General features: G+C 39.8%; 1 protein-coding gene across 1 annotated transcript; it reads left to right on the plus strand.

Moving 5' to 3' along the window:
- The first annotated feature begins 216 nt into the window (after nucleotides 1–216).
- On the plus strand, nucleotides 217–21,098 carry ALG5 (ALG5, dolichyl-phosphate beta-glucosyltransferase). The gene is made up of 10 exons (XM_026033918.1): nucleotides 217–282; nucleotides 466–634; nucleotides 2,873–2,919; nucleotides 3,593–3,661; nucleotides 5,037–5,129; nucleotides 6,476–6,589; nucleotides 7,915–7,974; nucleotides 9,711–9,862; nucleotides 19,030–19,115; nucleotides 20,188–21,098. The coding sequence occupies exons 2-10, from the start codon at nucleotides 499–501 to the stop codon at nucleotides 20,298–20,300; spliced, it is 870 nt and encodes a 289-aa protein (XP_025889703.1). The 5' UTR covers nucleotides 217–282; nucleotides 466–498; the 3' UTR covers nucleotides 20,301–21,098.
- The last annotated feature ends 95 nt before the right edge of the window (nucleotides 21,099–21,193 follow it).

A 21,193-nucleotide genomic window follows, 5' to 3' on the forward strand; every position in this document is an offset into this window, starting at 1 on the left:
CCAATCCCGTCGCCGCGGGAACCCCCAGCCCCGCGCCGCTCACTTGAAGGCCGCCGCCATGACCGCGCCGCCGCTGCCGCCTCCTCCTTCCGGGGCGGCGCTTCCCGCCGCCACCGCGGGCGGCTCCGGCTGCGGCTCCGTGTCCGTGTCCCGGCGCGGCGGGGCGGGCGCTTCCGCCTCGCTGGAGCGGCGGGTCCCGCGCGGCCGCCGCCCATGGCGCTGCCGCTGCCCGGAGCGGCGCTGCTGGCGGCCGCGGCGCTGCTGGCGGCCGCCCTCGTGCTGGTGAGAGCCGCGGCGGGGGGGGGGCGCTCCGGTACCGGCCCGGTTCGGCCCGGCCCGGCCCGTGGGCGCCGCGCGAGCGCGAAACGCCGAAACGCGGGCGTTTGGCGAGCGGGAAATACCCTCCCGGCTACCAGCCTACGGGCGGCCGCCCGAAATGCCCGTGTTTCCCCGTTTCCTCCCCAGATCTGTGCGATTGCTCACGTCACTGCCGTAAAAATGCCAGCCTTCCAGCGGCACCAAGAGGAGAAGTTCTTCGTGACCGCCGCCGGGAAGGAGCCCGTGCCCAGTATCTACGATCCYGCCGCGAGGGAGCTCTCCGTCGTTGTGCCTTCCTACAACGAGGAAGACCGGTGTAAGATTTTCCTTGTTTGGGCGAAAAAAAAAGGGAGAAAAACTGTCAGTTATTGCCCTAATGGCACCAAGGTTGGTTTTTGTTAGTAGTAGATGCTGCCAGGCTGCATTCTGTGTCAAACGTTGTGCCCAGTTTCCAGAAACCAGTCCATGTATGTTGAACTTCAGAGTTAAGAAACTGCAATCTGTCCCCTGCTATTTTTAGCAACRAAAGTGAGTTGTAAGAATATTCTGTCTCAAAAGTAAGCATGACAAAGTAGTTGCTTGCTCTTCTGTAGAGGTCATAGGGAAAGAAGTAGAAAGGGGTTTTTAAACTCAACTTTTGAGCGCTTCCTGCCCCAAAGCAAACAGCAGCAGCTTCAGGCAGAATGGGATGGCCCCATGTTTGATTTCTGGCTTGACTTCGAGCCCGTAGTGAGCCCAGGGGGACAAGGCAGCCAGCGGCCTCCTGGCTGGTGTCAGGAACAGCGTAGCCAGCAGCACCAGGGAGGGATCCTCCCCTGTATTCAGCGCTGCTGAGGCTGCACGTCAAATACTGTGTTCAGTTCTGGGCCCCTCACWACAAGAAGGACACTGAGGTGCTGGAGCGTGTCCAGAGAAGGGCAGTGAAGCTGGTGAAGGGGCTGGAGCACAGACCTTGTGAGGAGCAGCTGAGGGAGCTGGGGTTATTTMSTCTAGGAAAGAGGAGGCTCAGGGGAGGCCTCATCACCCTCTACAGCTACCTGGAAGGAGGATGTGGTGAGATGAGGGTCGATCTCTTCTCCAGAATAGCTACAGACAGGACAAGAGCAAATGGCCTCAACTTGCACCATGTGATGTCCAGGTTAGACACTGGGAAGAATTCCTATGTGGAAAAAGTAGTCAAGCACTGGAAGAGGCTGTCCAGGGAAGTGGCAGAGTCGCTGTCATTGGCAGTGGTCAAGAAACGTGTAGGTGAGGCRCCTAAGGACATGGTTTAGCAGGCATGGTATTGAAGGGCTTGTTTGTGATTGAACTTGATGATCTCCAAGTTCTCAGTGGTGGCCAGTGACAGAACAAGGGGCAATGGGTGCAAGCTGCAACACAGGCAGTTCYATCTGCATRTGAGGAGGATCCTCTTCACTGTGAGGGTGMCAGAGCCCTGGMACAGGCTGCCCAGGGAGGCTGTGGAGTCTCCTTCTCTGGAGATCTCCCAAACCCGCCTGGATGCCGCCCTGTGCCCCGTGCTCTGGGTGTCCCTGCTGGAGCAGGAAGGTTGGGCTAGATGATCTCTAGAGGTCCCTTCCAACCTCTACCAGTCTGTGATTCTTTGATTTTCCAACCATAATGCTGTGATTGGCCATGCATATGCTGCCAGAAGGTGGTGCTTTCATATCCCATCAGAAAGCCTTCAAGTTCTGCATCTCTGCTTGTGGTTGTTGACACRTTAGCACACGTTGTCATCCCCGTTTCTGGTGAAGGGGCAGTGCTGAGCTCTTCAGGATTGCATGACAAGGGATTTTGGCAAATAACATGCATTTAGACTGAGGGGTAGCCCTGTCAGTGTCTGGAGCCGAGAGTTTTACAGTGGCTGAAGACAGTCCTGATGCTCAGATGCATACTTGCTGTGAGCAAGGATTTAATACATTTCACGGGATTTTTAATGAGCCTTCTGTCTTTTGAAAGACACAATAATCRCCTGAAACGTTCTGTGGAAAAGGCGTGTACTGCAAAAACCACTGTGAGGTTGGGTACCTTGTATTCTACAGRTAAATCACCAGCAAAAGCAGTGCTCGTTAAGTGCCTGGAGCATCTGGGCCAGCAGCCTTAGTAAGAGAATGCATGACCCTGACTGGTACTAGCTATTTCCCTTGCTGAGTTCTGTCACCTCTCTTAAATACAAAAAGATTAGTCAGTGCTGGTTTGCAAGGTGACCYGTGACTGATGTGTGTGGTGGGTTTGCTTTGGGTTTTATTTGTTCCTCTAATACTGTCTAGAGAATTACATATTTCAAAATAACATTGGTTTTGATCCTTAAAGAAATATTTTTATCCCCTTAGACATGGTTTTTTTTTTCATTATTCCTTTCTTATTCAGAAAAGACAGGACTTAGAGTTGCAGGGGCWACATTTGTTGGCTGAGGTTGGTGTTTTATGAACGAAGCAGCTTGCTCTCCTTAGCTTTGTGTTTTGTGTCAGCTTGCTCGTGCATGTTCTTGTTGGTGGTCTTGGTGCTTAGCCTGCTGTATCTACTAACCTGAGCTCCTCCACTTTTTCTGTAGTGCCTCTTATGATGGATGAAGCTCTGGATTACCTAGAGAAAAGACAGGTATTTTCATTCAGAATTCATTATTTTTCTGTGCGTTGCATGTAWGTCTATGATTGAGTCAGTTGATTATTTTGTTATATGTTAAGACATGTAACCAGCTGCTTAAATGTAATGTTTCTGTCTCTTATCTGCTTTTTTAAGATTGAATGCTTGAAGGTATTTTTTTAATTAAGTAAAAAATGTAATAATTATAACGAAGATTTGCATGCAAGGTATGTATCCAAGGCAGAGATTAAGAATTAACCAGATATTTAGCTCTCTAAAATGCAACTTAGTTTGTGCTTCCAATATTTTTAAACAAACATCTGATGTTTTTATTAGGGTTGATTAGGGTTAAGAAGCAAATTATGAAGGCTTGGGGACAGGGAGATGGTTGTCGGGTTTTGTCTGTTTTTAACAGTGCTTTCGCCTACTCTTTTTCAATAAATTCATTATTTTCAGTGCTGGATAGTAGCTTAGAAGAACTATGACAAGCTGTTGGTCATGAAACAGACATCGATATAACAAAATTCTTCAACTGTAATTGCCATCATAACAAATTTACCGCATCATCTTGGTGCCTGCCTGCAAACACAAATGAGAAGGTGCTAGGGAGAAAAGAACAAAAGTGTTTGAAAGGTGTGCTTACTGCTGAAGAGGTTGTGTCAAATGCATTGCTTCTCTTTGCTTTCAGAAACAAGATCCTTCATTCACTTATGAAGTTATAGTGGTTGACGATGGTAGTAAAGATCAAACCAAGGAGGTAAGAAAGAGCAGTTTCTTACTAAATAATTGGACCTTTGAGTTTATGTATTGCATTTGTGAACCATGGCCATCTTCTGTCCTTACCTTTTGTTACTTGAATAGTTTTCTTTAGTAATTAAAATTTTGTTTCTAGGCAGTTTCTGTCATTATCCTACACATACTGTAAGAGTCACRTGCACACACATCTTGGGCAGTGCTATTATTTGTGACTGGCAGATTTGACAGCCACTTCCCTGCATTTGAAATTGTTTTTAATTTCAAATTTCCTCTGAAATACACTATGTGTGCGTAGCAATGCAAATACTGAGCTCAGTGAAACTAAGAAGCCTTTTGAAATAGCTGATTTGCACCATCTATGATGGCTGATGTTCTGTAGCTGTTCCCCATACCATCATGAAATGATACTGCCAGGCACTACAGCTACACAAGTACGTGGTCACTTCCACAATGTCGCCTCAAGAACATTACAATTTGTAATTTAGTGTGTTATAACAGCATCCGTAAGCATGAGACTTTTTTTTTTTTTTACCCCCCCCCCTCTATGTTTACTCTGTTGCAGCATAGTTTGCTGTGGTCATGAAATTGTTCACTTAAAATTCCATTGCCGGAAAATTCCATTTCCCAGATAGTTCTGCAATCTTSTGCTTTTACTTGATGCATGTCAGATTCAGTGAAGACTGACCAACTGGAATTTTGTTGAGCTATTACTTGATGGATGTTTAGGGCAGCTGTGAACATGAGTGCTGCTTTCTCACATCTCTTAACTTTGACTGTTGGGATTGCACTTGTCCATTTGTCTCCCTTGCATTCCTGTTAGCCTCATTTCTGACAGCGCACAGTAGCTGTGCAAGGATGGAGGCAACCTGTGGAAAAGATTGGAGGAGAACTCATGCTTTTTCTTCCCTGCAGTACAAACCAAAAGTGCACATCCCTGCAGCATGAATTTCAGACCTTTCTGATTTTATTTATTTTAACCAGAGATAATAGTGAAACAGAAGGGGAAAAAGGTAGCACTAGTAGATTATATTTCTTTGACTAGCTGTAGGTGTTAATATAAAAGTCTTATAATAGTGTAATGTAAACTACATCAGTATTGAGTCTTTCAGACTTTGGTGAGATAGATAAAACGAGATATAAAACTACKAGGAGGAATATCTTATTCTTACTGAACATGACTATCTCTTTCAGTCTTCAGTGTTCACTGTGAACCGGTTTTTATTTTCCTGAACAGACTTCAGCAATCTCTGGGCAATGTATTTGTGCAGACTGAAGTGACTATAACTCTGTGCTATTGAATTAAAAATGGTGAGCAAATGAAAGCTTCTAYCTTGATTCCTGTTTTTGTTTTATGATTTTTTTTATGTGTCTGTTAGGTTGCGCTGAAGTACAGCAAGAAATATGGAAGYGACAAAGTGCGAGTGCTTCCTTTGGTAAAAAATCGAGGGAAAGGAGGAGCAGTCAGGATGGTAACTGATGCTTTCATCTCCTTCTCTACTTGAATAAGTTGTGCCCCACTATGTAAAATGATATGGATGTACTGATCAGAGTTTTGAATTTAATACATTAATGAAATGATTATAGGAAAACTGAGAGCAGTTCCCATACATTGAAGCAAAAACACTTTACAAAGTAGGCTTAGAACTTGAAAACAATATTCCCTACCTGGGAAGGGTGGTAGCAAAGAATTCTTTTCATATGAGAATTCAAAAGATTTTTTTTTTTTTTAAATATTAGACTTCAACTTTATATTTCTGTTAGTTCAGCGTAGAAGCAGCCCTCCATCTAAAAAATAAAAGCAACAACAAAAAATAGATTTAAGTAAAGCTTTTGTAGAGAAAAACTTCTSTACAGCTAAATTTGCAAACTTCTAGCTCATGTTTCTATCTTTAAAAAATGGTTATTGAACAGTTTTCTCCAAGATGGTTTGTACTCACTGAAGTTCACCATTATCAATTGCACTTACTGATAGAAGGGGCAGATTTCATACTTTTAGGTATTAATGTGCACATAGATATTGTATAAAATCATGTCAAAAAAAAATTAAAATTTTAGAAGGAATATTTTTCCTAAGATAAGTGGCATGTTATTTTTAGTAAGAGGTGGGCATGATTTGTGGGTTGTCAGAGCCTCTCCAGTCATTTACTAAGTAATTGTAAAGTTTACAGTTGTGTKTTATCTGCTGATTGTTGCAGTAAAGCTTAAAACTTTAATAGGTCACTTCGAGGGTTTTCTTACGATCACCAGTAAGTATAGAAAATAGAAAACATAGCTAAAGTACTGAATACTTCTAAGGAATAATATTTTTAAGTCCTTCTAGGAGGAGAATGTTTCTGTGATGCACACTGCAGTCTAACACYGCTAGAAGGTTGCGCTGCCTCCTCCTTTCCGTGGCTCCAGACTGATAAAGCATAGCTCAGATGACAAAGAAAAGCTCTCCAGTGAAGCAAGAGTTGCTAATCCTTGCTTCTTGATGCCTCCCTGTGTAGCTAACTGTAGCAACTTGTTACCTCAGGATTTTAGGTTGCAGAGCTTTCAGATTGTGAGGAGAGGGACTGATTGTTACTCTCTTTTTGTGTTATTATTGTGGAACACCAAGCARTATGTGAGTTCTCTATAGGCATTGTTGCAATATAAATTAATTTACTGTACTTAGCAGCAGAATATCAGCGGCAAGAATCACCTGTTGTGTTCAGTATCAGTGATACCACTACTACAATTACTACACTAGGCTTATGCAAGCTTTTGCAACTGGTTTATGCCGAATACTGATTTGGAGGGTGCTATTTGTTTTTATTAACTCTTTCATTTRCAGGGTGTGTTTAGTTCCCGGGGGGAAAAAATTCTTATGGCTGATGCAGATGGAGCTACAAAATTTCCAGATATCGAAAAAGTAGAAGAAGGTCTAAAAAATCTTCAGCCATGGCCCGTGAGTACAAGTTCTTATGGTTTTAGTGTAATATTCATGCATATAGGTTAATTATTGTAATTCCGGTTAACCCGACTTCATTGGGATCCAGTTGAAGATTTAGGTGCGGTCTGAAGAGCTGAGGTTTTGGAATAACGAAAGTGGGCAGTCAATAGATAACTTCCCCTGAGTTCTTATCTCCCCTGCATTCATCATGCGTTTCTCAGTGCAATACATACTTTATTTAGCATTTTTAATTTGTAGCTGTTATAATCTTTGTGAATGTCTTATGTTGCCTGCTCAGTTAAAAACACTTCTTGKCTTGTTAAAGAGATTTTTATACTTATTTTTTATCTGATGTCATCCTCTTTAGCTTTAAGGTGCATCTTAATTTCACCCTCTTTTATACAGAGTATTTTCTCTACTAAGAGTTGTCAGTTTAAGCAACTTAYTTGTAAACAACTGCAATTGCAGCCCAGAAACAGAGCTTTTCCCTGGATATCTGTTATCTTTCAGGTACTTAATTTGAAAGAAATGAGACTTACTTCCATTGACCAAATGTTTAAAGGCAGAACAGTGAAATACTTTATGCATTTTGGAAGCCAGCTAAGAAGTGAGACACAGTCTTGCAGGGGGAGACCAAGGGGTGCAAGACAGGGTTCCCTGGGCTGCTGGGCCACAGGGAGGCAGTGTGTCGCTGCMGGGCCCCTGCCCAGACAGCAGCAGCTCCTGGTTCTCCAGCACCACTCACCTGCTCCCACATGCAGCAGGCTTGAAGTATTTTGTGTGAGGAGGAGTARCATAAAAATAATTTTCAGTTTTCCATTTGGATCATCTCTTTGAGATGATATTTCTACTGATAGCAGGACATTTCATTTGTTTTAAAAATATATTAGTGCAATGTTCTTTCATAGTGTAGTGTTTAGGGCAAACATRCCTATATGCACTGAGCATGCCTGGGCACTTGGTGCTGTGTATGCTGTTCAGCATGTGTGCTCGCTGCATAGCTGAGAGGAGCAACGTAAGCTAAACCAGGTATGAATAAATTGCAGTAATTTATATGGGTCATATACAAAATAAATTGTAGGTGCTTGGTTAATTGAAGAAAGATTTATTTTTGCCTCAATCTAGCAGTATAAAGTATAAAGTATAAAGCAGCTACAGGAAGCAGAAAGGTGTGCTGGTTTGTATTTTTGTACAGAAATTTTACATATTTATGTAATTTTTTTTTTACAAATTACTTTATATAAGTTTTTATTTTGCATCTGTTATAACTCTTGAAGGTGTAATGGGGAGCTCCAAACAGTAGTTTAACTGACAAGTCTTAAATTTCTACTTCTGTGCAGAATGGGATGGCTATTTCCTGCGGCTCTAGAGCTCATCTGGAGAAGGACTCAATAGCAAAGGTAGGTTTCCCTTTTTTGGAGAATACCAAGACATTTTCATTATTTGATACTGCTATTCAGATTTTACAAATAAATTATAAGAACTTGTAAAAGACTGGAAGCTAAAGTTAGGGAAAATTTGTCATAAGTTGACTGTATACTCAATCATATATGAAGAATGTATTCTTCTAGATTTGAAGCACCATCAACTTTAAACTGGTTTACATACAAAGTTAGCATTTCAATTTTAAAGATTTATTTTTTTAGCTGAGAACATCTTACATGCTTAACTTCAAATCCTTGACATAATTGGCAGCAAGAAACCATTTTACTTTCATATTATTTAAATGTGAAGTGTTAGGCACAACCTGCAGAAGTTAATGTTTTGGTGGTTTGTTTTTTTTTTTTTTTTTTTTTTTTTTTTTTTTTTTACCTTTTCCTTTGGAATTTTTTTTTTTTTTGGGGTTTTTTTTTTTTTTTTTTTTTTTTTTTTTTTTTTTTTTTCCTGATCAGCTAAAGCTCGTACACTGGAACAGTTTCTGTGCATGTGGCTACTGTGTGTGTGTACATTTTGTGCGTGTGTATATTTTGCCAATACTGAAGCTGAGGTAAAAGGTCTTGCATGATGGTTCACTATCATCAAAAGTTGCAAAGACTCCACACCACGTCTGCTGTTATTCTGGGGCTTGAACATTTTCTGGGAGACAGAAGATAGGGATTTGAATTCTCGTARGCCAAAGGAAAATTGGAAGTCTATAAAGAGCAACTTTGCTTCTTGCATAAGTGCTCTCATCACTATTATTGCATAGTAAGTTGAGCATCTTCAAATTTTTTCCAAGTGAAATTTGAAATGAATAGCTTTAAAAGGCATCTCTTATCATCCAGAGATGTTTACCAGCTAAAATGTTGGCTCCCAACAGTTTCACATGTTTAACTTGTAATCTTGGATGCGAGAATCTATATTCACCTTAAGGCCTGCAGTGAGTTCATGATTCGTGGATCTAAACTCTAGAAGCTGTCTGCAATACAAGCCTAGGAAAGACATCTTTAAATCTGAAGCTCAGCCTCTGACTTGCGTGGACAAACATACCATATGAGTATTATTGTTTAGTTTTTAGTGTATATTCCTGAGGAAAAACAGCTTTTATGCAGTCCTGCTGGGTTTGTTCTGTATCATCCTTCTTGTTAACTTTTGAATCTGTTGGACCTGTTCAATGAAGTTTTATAAAAACAGAAGACTAGACAGATTAAAAACAGCATTTGAATGGCAAGTAGAGGTAGAGGATGTAGTATGGATTTCCCCTTCTCCTTCTTTCTTCYTATACTAGCACCCCAAATTCCCAGAGAATCATAGAGAAGACATATAGAGAAAACGTTATGACTGTCTTCTCTATGATTGGGACTCTATTCAGGGCCCAAACATGACCTGAAATTCAGGTTCCTACTCTACTACTATGGGATTATCCAGAATGAAAAAGTACTGTTGAATTGAGGAAAGCAGGGATAAGAATTTGGACATTTCATATTCTGGGCCAGTATCCTGTGCATGAACTTAATTGACAAGCCTTTGTATTCAGCTGTGCTGTTGTTCTGCTGTAACAATATAAACTTCAGATTTTGTTCTAGTGCCAACCAAAACAGTTTAAGGACTTTGAAAGCTGCTACAAAACAGAACTATTTTCTCTTAAGCCAGCTCTTTTTAAACTCTTAGCTCACTGTATAGATGAAGCATCTAACTTTTTGCCTCTTCTTTACAGCGCTCTTACTTCCGAACTCTTCTTATGTATGGGTTCCATTTCCTCGTATGGTTTCTCTGTGTCAAAGAGATCAGGGACACACAGTGCGGATTCAAACTTTTAACCAGAAAAGCTGCAGAAAAGACTTTTACTGCTCTTCATATAGAACGCTGGTAAATGCCTTTTTTTCTTCTTTTTTTTCTCACCCCACCTTCCCAATCAGGCATAGTTTTGAAAAGCTAACGCCAACATTTACAATTAAGCGTGTGATGTCTGTGCATAAATCCTAGCTGCCCAATATTTTTAACAAGTTATARCAGTACATGTGTGGCACTTCAGATTTCTCGTTATGCCATTCTGCTATTCATTAGGAATTCCATTGCTAAGATGCACTGTAGGAAATTGCTGGGAATTTGAGTTCACCCTCTAGTGATGGGGAGAAGAATAGATGGCTTACTAAATTTTGCTTTTAAAGCAGAATATATTGTAAACTGCATGAAAGTTTTAAGATTGCAGTACTGGTAGTTGGAAGGTGACAGTTGACTCCTTGCAAGCTCCTTTTACTGAAACCTGTGGTATGAAAATCTGTGCRGTACTTGAAAGTGGAGGACTTATTTTTGCCTTATGATTGGTGTAGAGAAGGGAGTAAAGAAAATGCTGAGAGCTCTTGTCTTCTCGCAGTCCACCGGAGAAACCCTAAACAACCTTCTATTGTTCTGTTGTAGTCATTTCCCTACTTGGAGGCTCCTCTCTTGTTTTGTRGCTACAAGCCATGCAAGCAGGGTAAGGAACGGAGAGACCCTTTTGTGGTGATCTGGGTTTAGAGTTACTAGCCCAATTCCGACCTTCCTTTAGTCTATTTCTGCACAATGCAATTTCACAATTCAGTACTTATCAAAGTGTTTTTTTCTAAAATTAATATCTGGTAGGTTGTTAATAGTCACTGGAGGCTTAAAGGGAAATGAAACACTTCTCTTTGCTTATTTGCTTATTTTCTCTTTAATAAGAGAGAGTGTTTCTGATAAATCTCATTAATTTAATGCAGTAGACAGTTACATATACCCTTTGAATTGCTTTAGAGCTGTCTCTCAGAATTTAGCTAGAACAGTTCCTTGTGAGACTGACATAGTGATGACTGCTCTTAAGAAAATGAAATGCTCTTTCTGCATAAGTACCATAATTTCTGTAAATTTTTCTACACCACAACTTTTGCTGAAAGGGATGGTGACAGTTCCCAGGCTTAATTAAGTATAATCAAATCTTTTCAAACTACTGTATTTATCCCAGAAAGTCCCTCACAGAGTAGTTTGCTGGCAAGGAGCAGAACTACTAAGCAACGTTCCCATACAAAAATTTGTATGATCCCACAGTCCTAGTCCAGGACAACACAGCTAGTTTTAGCTGAGTTTTGGTAGTGATAGCCAAGCTGTGGTGCTCTTCCAGAGCAGGTTTGCAAAGGTAGTGTGTGGGCATGCAGATTTGATGTGCAATGCAGAGCTGCTGTTCAGTTCAGTCTGGAATTGTGAACATGCAACATTCAGAAAAATCACTTTGCTAGGAGAGTGACTTCTCAATTGCCTTAAGAAAAATTATAACAGAAACACGGTTTATGCTTCAAGCTTAATCTATAAAACTGTAAGCAGTTATTGAATCCTTCCTATTTTGCAATTTKCTAGGTATGTGGCTAAATATTCACAGATTCACARAATATTTAAGGTTGGAAGGGACCTCTAGAGATCATCTAGTCCAACCTTCCTGCTCAAGCAGGCACACCTACAGCATGTGGCACAGGGYGGCATCCAGGCGGGTTTTGAAGACCTCCAGAGTAGGAGACTCCACARCCTCCCTGGGCAGCCTGTTCCACTGCTCTGTCACCCTAACAGTRAAGAAGTTGCTCCTCACCTGGAGACGGAACTTCTTATGCTCCAGCTTGTGGCCATTACCCCTCGTCCTATCGCTGGCCACCAGTGAGAACAGCCTGTCCCCTTCCTCCCTGCATTCTCCCTTCCTGAACTTATACATATTAATCATATCCCCTCTGAGCCTTCTCTTCTCCAGAGAAAACAGGCCCAACTCACTCAGCCTCTCTTCATACGAGAGATGTTCCATTCCCTTAATCATCCGGGTTGCCCTTCTCTGCACCCTCTCCAGAAGCTCCACGTCCYTCCTATACTGGGGTGCCCAGAACTGAACACAGGTTCAGGCCAGGTGCGGCCTCACCACACATCTCAAAATTGCTATTTAACTCAACTGCCCTTTTGAATTAATTGTTTTAAGAAGAAATACTGAAAAAAAATAAACAGAGGTAATCAATTAGTAAATATGCAACTATCTTACACCGAAATTCAAGTTTTGAATATAACTATAGTTATGGTCAGCCGTACTGGATAAAACATTGAGATTAAAAAAAAAAAAAAATCCCTTAACAGACTTTCTTTTTGCGCTCTAAGATCCTTTAATAACAAAGGAACAGAAGAGCCAAAATACTTATATGCTGTATATTGTTTTCTGCACCCCAATGTCTAGGAATAGAAGCAGTGAAAGAGTAATACTGTTAATTTTATTTTAGTTTTATTACTAGTGTGGAACACATCAGAACTTAAGGTTTTGGTGTGCTAATTTGTTGTGCATGTATGTGTTAATTTTTACAAATTAAACTTCTAGCTTTTTTATATATAATAATCCCTAAAATAATCCCATAAGTGTTTCCTGGTTTATCTGTGGTTTAATGGTTGGTGATTACTTTGCTAGTGAAGAAAATTRTAATTCATTCTTCCAAAAGCAACTTTCTAAACATTACCAAGCAACAAATCTGCCTAAAACAAGAGCTTTTGTTGTTGTTGTTTGGTTTAATTTTCTGTTGAAACAGGCCCTRTGTTACCTGCTTTTCTCCCCATCTGTCCATCAGCAATTCCCTGTTCTCCCCTCTCGTTATTTTCATGCCAGTTGTTGAATTTCAACCAAATTTGGCAGAACAACGGAGGTCTCAAATAGAGAAAGTTTCAGCAAATTTGGTGGAAACTGAAAGCAAGTGGAGGAGAGAAAATCAGGTTGGTGCCATTGCTGAAGGAAAGGCTACGCCACGGACTCAAAAGTTCCTTCTTGTTAGGTCTGTAGCTAACCATTCAGCCTGTGTAGCTGAAACGAGCACTTCAGCACGTGGAACAGAGCTGTTTCCTTAGAGTCRTTATCCAGGAGACCTGGAAACAAGCTGGCAGATTGGGAGGCACAAGGATGGGGGAAAACGTGGGTGCATCAGAGGCAAAGGTTGTCACAAGTGAAACGTCTGTGGTGTTGCAGTGGGAAATGAGGACATATATATGGAAATAGGACCCGTCAGGTGTGTAGGAAACAAGGATTTGGTAGTACTAGTACTCACTGAGTACTAAACAATGTTAAAATAAGGTCATATCCAATTGAGAACCATAACCCTGCCTGTATCTCATCTCTGGAGTCCTCCCCCTTGCTGAACCTGTGCGTGGGGAGAGCTGTTTGAGAGGAGAGAGGCATTGCAGCTACTGCACAAGTTTCATGTATCCTTTCTGCTCGAGTTTGGTCACATTCAGATTTTTTTTTGAGATATTAATGAGCCAAGTGAATTCTCATGCAAGAACATAATAAATACTTAGACCTAACATTAATCCATAACATATTCATTCATGGTGTTAATATAAAATGGCTATAAAATTGGTTATATAATAAGCACTACACCAAACTGTTCAATTAAAATATAAATATATGCCTAGAAAGGACAGTATTTACCTCATTACATCCTGAGTGTATAAGCTCATCATTTGGCTTGCCGTCATAGGCGATGGAAGGGTATAATTCATTTCATAATATAGACTAAATATAGTATAAAAATGCAGTATAGAAGTGAATGTATCCTGCTCTTAACTACAAAGGAAATCTAAATAATTCATGCAAGGGTGAGTATGTAGGTAAATAAAGTGGGTCAAGGCGGGTCCACTGTTGTATTACCCCAGGAAAGAAAAAAAAAAGCTTAGAGGAAAAAAAAAAAAGCCATTTTTAGCAAAAGGATAAACCATGCAGTAAATCCAGAAAGAAGCAGAGTTGGGGGGGGAGACTGGGGACAGTTTTGGCGGTGGAAGTTGTTTCTGTAGAAAAAGCCTAAGAATTCTTCCCCGCACATAGGGAATTCAGTCGACTTTGTTGTGTACAAGAGGCAGCAAGGAGTGGGAGCAATGCTCCTACTGGGCAGTAGGAGATTGCCTTGAAGTGCTGGTGGTTGCCACTGGTGCACCTAAAGAGAGAGCAAGACTTCTCCAAGAGAGAATGCAGGTTTTATTTCTGTATCTCTCAGCAGGCTGTTCATATACCTCAATCAAAGGGTCAGTGTCAGGAGCACGTCCTCTTCTTTTTGGAGGCCAATGCCCTGGCAGTCAATAAGTCAGTGTAAACAATATAGCTGTCCTGTTGCTAAGCTGGACAGGCTGGAAATCTAAGTTTCCACACTTAAATTGCCATTAGAAACACCAGGAAGAAATTCCTATAGTGTTTTCAGTGTTTCATCAAGACTATCAATAAACTGGAGCCTTATGTTTCCATATTTGCCTCGGGGAATGTGTTAAGAATATCCTTTATATATCTGTGTGTCATTGACAGTTTCAAAATCGCCAAGGAATAGCCCTATTTCAGCTAGATTAAGAATGAAAAATTATTTGCTCATATCTCCATTTTGTTTCTTCTGTCAACATGTTCTTTCTCTTCCAGTTGATGTTGAATTAAATATCAGCTCTTTGCTGTTAAAAAATCTACAGCTGTCTGCTTCCTGTGTTGAACTGATATACAGATGCATATGTTTAGGGAATTTTAAGAGCAAACTGATATATACAAGGAAAAGTATCTCTTCTTTATGGGATGAGGCTAATACAGCAATTCTTGCAAAGCGAAACCAAGGTACCTCCAAAAGATTCTGTTTTTTTAATCTAACTCTTAAAATTGGAAAGCATTTGAGAGTTATTGGATACTGGAAAGTGTTTGGTTTTGGTATTAAGAAATCATGCTCACATCCCAAATGAGCCTTTTTTGTGTGTGTGTCTTCAGTAACTGTTTTGTTTAGCTGCCCTTTTGAGAGCTGGCTGTATACATACCAGTATAAACCGAATGTTTTTGAAATTTACTTTCTAAATAGCAAAGTTTTGACATTAGTTTGAAATGAGAGCAACCTTTGAACAGGGAGCATATGCTTTGTGTTTTTTAGGTTCTGAATCTGATTACACCACTAATCTATTTTTCAGAAATGGATGGAGCACATTTTTTAAATTAAAACTTAAAAGAAAATTAAAAGGGATATTTTAAAAGCATAATAGAGACAGTTGGAATTACTCGCTTCCAGATTCCAAAAGAAGCTCTGTTTCTGCATCTATTGTCTTGACCTGAAAGATGTATTTTTTTTTTTTCTTTTAATATATTGAATTATAATGCACAGGAGGAAAATTGGAAAATTAGGTGTTGTCTCTGGTAGAATTTTCCTATCTAAAATTTTCTCATTGATGACTTTAGCTACAAGAAATACTCTAAATCTTCTGGCTTGAAACTTTTCTTGCATAAGGAAGTGAGAGATGGAAGCTCGGACACAGTTCTAGTTCTGTCTTGACTGGCCCACTTATTATTGGCAATTTATAATGATTTTAAGCAAATCAGCAGAATGACTGCGTACATTTGTCTCTAAAAATGGCATTGTGCACAGAACAAGCCAGTCTATTTCATGCTTGTACTGAGGTGGTTGACTTCTAAAGTATTAATGTTTGTTTCCGTAATTTGTCACTAATATCTAAATGCAAGTCTAAATCTAAGAATTGCAGACAAATCAACATTCATATTATATAAATTTTCTGCCTGTAGCAGTGGATTTTTTTCCCCTCTTTGGCCATTTAGACCAGCATGAACAGGAGAAAAATAATAAYGATAATTGTTTTTCTGGGTTTTGTGCATGACCAGTAGAATTGTTTATGAATGTCTAATCTGCACAAAAATATCATGCTTATATAACTATGTTTCATCTYGAAATAAAAAGTCTTCCTCTTGGCAGACATATGTGGGCTTTCAAAAGCCCTTATACAACCACAGCAGTGTTGGCAGTTTAATCTTYTTGACAGCGTATTTCATTCTTAAAACTCTTTGGCCGTTGAACATTGTGACCCTGCTTCAAGAGTTTGCTGGAATAACCCATCTTTTGACTGTAGAAACTCTTAAATTCCAATTACAGTGTAACTGAAAGCCTGATTTTGAAAACTGAAATGCTTAATATTTGTGGTGATGCACAAGGAAAGAAAGAGCCTAACTGCAATTTCAAAATACAGAGTTAAGTTTGTAGGATAGTTATTTTATAACATGAAGCCTTTTAAAGATTTGTTTTTAGAAGTTTGAATTCGGTTAAATACCCTGTGGACTTGGTGTTCAATCAAATTTTGTCCAGCATSCTCTGAAAATGTGACTTAGGCAAATACACTCCTCAGCTTAAACATAAATGTATGAAAAAAGTTCTCCCCTTTCTGTATTTTACAATTCATATTGATATAAACTAAAGGATAATAGAGCCGTTATCAGAARTAGGTGGGCAAGATGTTTTCACCCTGTATTGTGGGTGTCTAACTCAGGGGGCTTAGTTTGGAGTCTGAGCTTTATGTGTGATCAGGAAAGAATTGTGGAGCTGTTCTAGGAGTTCATTCAGGCTAGAGTCAAACATAASATAGTCTCAACCATCTTCCCCCTGCTCTGGCGTTACTGTTACTTGTTTGAATATCTGAAATACACAGTGTGAATAATTCCCTGCTATTTCTAACAGTGGTTGTGTCTCATGGCAGTCACAAATGACTTGCTGCTTCATGTCAGGCACTTGCAGTGCGCTCACTAGCTCATCCCTGGTGTTTCCTGGATTATTTTTCCTTTTTCCCCTCTCTAGAGTAGGTCCAGCTTCATATCCATGCTTAAATTCTTAGCATCTGGATCTGATACCTGCCATAGTGTCAGCCCATCAGCGTACTGAATATACTGCAACCTCTATTTCTTTACGTATTAGGTGCGAAGAAGCTGGTGGGGTGGCATCCCAGCAGTACATTACAGAAGTCTCTTCCCTTYCAGCTTTGAATAGATRTTTRTTTTGCCTTAATTTTGGGAAGTGTTCACCCAGCTGGCTACCACGTGTAACCGATGAGTGTTCAACCTGATTCATCCTTGTGTTGCTCATYGTTTACTCCAAGCACTGTAGTTCGCCAGCCTATTTAATGTTGCTCTCCTGTGATGTATTTTGTATGTGCTGACATTCCAGTAATTGGTTATCCATAGAATTTGCTGCAAATGACTATTAGTTCACTAGGCTAATATTTTATGAAGTAATATTTTTAGAGCAGCTCATGCAGCATAATTCATCAGACAATTAAATATTCTGTGTCTCTTAAGATTTTTAGTCAGTTAAGTAGTATTACAGAATTAGATTTACTCTAATACACATGACTCATAGACATTCAAAGGTGTACACATGTTTTTTTGGCTTACAAATGTAAAATGTCAGCAAAAAAACAAACAGTACAATTTCTGTAGAAGAGGCCATGGCATAATTAACAAATGAGGGTTGAATATTATTTTAAAAAAGAAAAGTGAAAGGGCAAGAGCACTTGGAGCAGATTCAGTTCACTGAGGGGAAAAAACATGACTAACTGTTTTGTGGCAATTAAAAGGCCTGTGTCCTAATCTAAATCACATACAGACTTAGAGGCTCTAGATTTTCTATACCAAACAAGTGTGTAGTTTATATAGCTAACCTTTGTTTAAATTKCTTTTGCATCTTCGTGCTGTCACTCTGGGTGACATTAATAATTTTGCTTTAATATGCACGTAGAGTAAGTGTTCTGGTTGCTGCTGGCCTGGGTATCATTTCATTAGAAGGTTCCTCTTCACCTTTCTGTTCCATAGTTTTGTCAGAGGTTACTAATGCCTTGAATTCAAGCAGCAGTTGAAGTGTGAGGGGATAGTGTTAGCCTGTATTTTCTCCAGTGGCAGAAGTCTTTTCGCGAACCCAAAGTTMTAGTGATGAGCAATCAGTTAAGAAACAAAACACTCTTGTTGACARTTGAGGACTATAAAGGTAGGGGGAATAAAGACATAGCAATAATTTTTAAAAACTTCTAACAAAAACTTCATAATTGTGATTTGCTTTCCCCACGTCAGTAGTAGCTGCTGGTGATTTTGCCTCCTGATTTCTGCATGAGAAATGTGAGCTGTGCTTGCCAAGCACTTCTCTAACATGAAAGGCTTAGTGCCTCAGGTCCAGAAGGCTTATTGAGCATATACTGAAAGAATTAATATGTGTCAAGTATTGATTACACATATAAACATTCATTTCTTTTGTTTTCCAAAGGGAGATGTTTTTTGCAGTGCTCTTAGCTGTGGGGATCCACAGGTCCCCACATTAGCTCTGTTTAATTTCCTCTTTGTTGTTATTACAAGGTGTCAGGATGGTTTTGCTTAGGTTTCGTCAGTATTACAATATACTTCYTGCAATGGCAACTAGTCTCTGGATGTGCTCGGACACATGCAGAACTAATGCTTTAACTGTAAAATGAAAGGTCTGTAGTCTGACCCTTCTTAATCATAGGAAAATTCAAAGTCACATTCCCTGCTTCCTTGGAGGGTGCCATATGCATGGGGATGAAGGAAGTCCTTTAACTTCCCAGTGAAGTTTAGCTGTGTGTCAGAATCTTCAAAACTCACCGGGAAGTGATAGAAGATGTGAGTGTGAAGCCCAGTTACAGCATTAGCTTTGAGGAGAGAGATTTGGGTCTTCTCTCTCTAATACGTGAAATAATCAACAGCTAAACTACAACTGCGGTTCAGGCTCTCTTGCTGCACGGTACCTTCTCAGGTCAGGTCTGCACTGCTGCCTTTATTCTTGACTTAGAGGGAGTTTAAAAAAAAAAAGGGAGAAAGCATCAAATCTGCCTAAAACCACAGTAGGAAGTCCCCTTTGATGAAGGTGGTAGAGATGTAGATTGATGTTGCAARTTAGACTGCCTTGGTCTAAGAATGTTTAAATCATGGTTGTGATGAAATGTGAGGTGAGCTGTGGTCTAGGTGCTGCATAATATATGGTTTAAAAATATATGGATGCAGAGAAGTATTGTTGTATGTTGCTTCTTTTCTGAGTCATTCAGTCATGTGGCTGATTTCCCATTTCTGTGCATCTGATCTTTAGAACATTGGTATCATCCTCATATCTCACACCAATTATTATCAGGCTAGAGGTTTAATTAACAGTGCTACTGTCTGTCTTCTGAAAATAAATATCACCATATTTGTTACTTCTTGTTCTACTTAGGGCATTTGATGTGGAACTTCTTTATATAGCTCAGCGCTTGAAAATACCTATAGCAGAAGTTGCTGTCAACTGGACTGAAATTGAAGGTAATTAATATGTTTTATAAAATCTCTTAAATGTTAATCCAGAATAAAATAGACATACCTGTTCCCAGAGTGGGTCAGATTTTGTCCACACTCCTTTCTTCCATTCATATGACTGCCCAGTTTTGAGTCCTTGCCAGCTTTCTGGGCAAGGCATGGGACTGTAGGCCCAGGAGGAGGASTGAGGGAGAGAAGCTGCCTTCCCACTGGAGACAAATGTAGGTAAGTGCACTGCTAGGGCAAGGCAGTACTTGGYACATTCACTTGCTGTGATGCCTTAAGAATAATACTGTGATTGTAGGAGACCTGTATGCAGGAAACGTTGTACTTTTAGGTGTTCAGGGGTTGTGTTGATGGGCAGCTGGAGGCAACTATCTCTTAGTAGTAAAACTAGCTGAAGAGGCACTTGCCTGCTCATTTATTTAGCTCATTTATCCCCTCCTATGAAGTGCTGTTTTTTTTTTTTTCCACTTATTTTCTTTAGCCTGGATTTTTTCTTAAAACATGACCCTTAAACAAATAAAGGCATAATAAATGGCAACAGTGAACAGTGATAGTGATGAAGAATGGGAAGAACAGGAGCAAGCAAGCAAGTAGGTAATATCMTCAGCCAACTTTACTGGGAAGAGAATGCTTGCTGTCAGTGCAGTCCCACATGTGTTTTGCACCTGGATGAATGCTAGCAGAAATGAAGAAGAAATTAGTTTAATAGCCTGGGTTCCTTAAATTACCTGACGATTGGTACATTCATACTGTTGCTATAAGTCTGCCAAGTCACTCAGAACTGTTCAGGTTCTTATTTACCTGAACAAAACCTTGTACAGAAGGCCTTGTACTATAAACATCTTGTGGCATGTGCTGAGTTACTGTGCAGCTTCCAATTTAGAATCTCCTGTTCCTTCTATGATGTAATTACTATAAGGCAGTAATTTTTGCTATATAASTTTTTATTAAAATTAGAGCCTGAGCTGAACGTGCTGAGAATRCAGAGGTTCAGCACTAGTTAAATGTATGGCTTGCCAGTGCTCATTTTTTCTAACAATGTCTTTCTGATTTTCTTCTTCATTAATCACAGGTTCTAAGCTGGTTCCCTTTTGGAGCTGGCTGCAGATGGGCAGGGATCTTCTTTTTATACGACTGCGATATATGACCGGTGCCTGGAAGCTTGAAACAAGAAAATATAATTAGGTTATTTGCATTCTCCAAATGTATCATTATACTTAATGGAACATGAGAACAATTTCAATGAAGCAAAATGGTGATGAAAGCTGAGGTAATTCTTCATTGCTCCTGCTGTAYGTTCATTCCTGCAACATGCATATGTGTTATAAGACTGTTAGTGGGGAACTTGTTTAGGAAAGAGAAAGCCTTTCTCAGAAGGCTTTTATTTGGTAATCAGGGGATCTTACACAAATTCACTCACATAAATAAATACATCTGCTTTTCTCTCATCATATGTTCAGAATTCTTGCTGGTAAAATTTGTACATGTTGAAAAGAAGCACTGTATATTCTACAGGGTGCAATATTCTGTCTGTTGTAAATGGCCACAACCATTTGTTTCTGTAGTATATGGAAATTTACAGCCATATTACAAGTTGTAATGATCAATCATGCTTCATGCTGTTACATATTTAGATTCAATGTTATGGGAAATACTAATGGGTTTTACATTATTATAAAAATAATGCTCATAAGACTGTTCTAAGAACTTTCAGTGGTCTCTTGACATTCCAAATGTTCTTGTCTGAAGCCGAAATAGTTTGTCTGAGATCAAACTTTAGATTGTCTCCACTGACTGTGGAAGTTCCAAGAGAAAGCACATTTCATTTTAAAATGTTGTCTTTTATAAATAGATCTGTTTCTTACATCCTAATGAATACTGTATGTTCAAGGCWAGGAGGCCTTGGCATCTCAAAATCTGTAGTAAAAAGGGCATGGAAAAGTAATTCAGAGCATGCAAAAATGAGACTCAGTGTACATTGGGGGCCTGTGCATTAGCAATGCCAATTTGAAGTTGTTRTGCTTCAAATGAGATCAGAGAGGGGGGAAAAAGATCTTTTCTCAGCAGTGTCATACCCA

This window comes from Nothoprocta perdicaria, unplaced genomic scaffold (genome assembly GCF_003342845.1).
Source record: "Nothoprocta perdicaria isolate Ctin4 unplaced genomic scaffold, notPer1 scaffold_137, whole genome shotgun sequence".
Taxonomy (NCBI): Eukaryota; Metazoa; Chordata; class Aves; order Tinamiformes; family Tinamidae; genus Nothoprocta; species Nothoprocta perdicaria.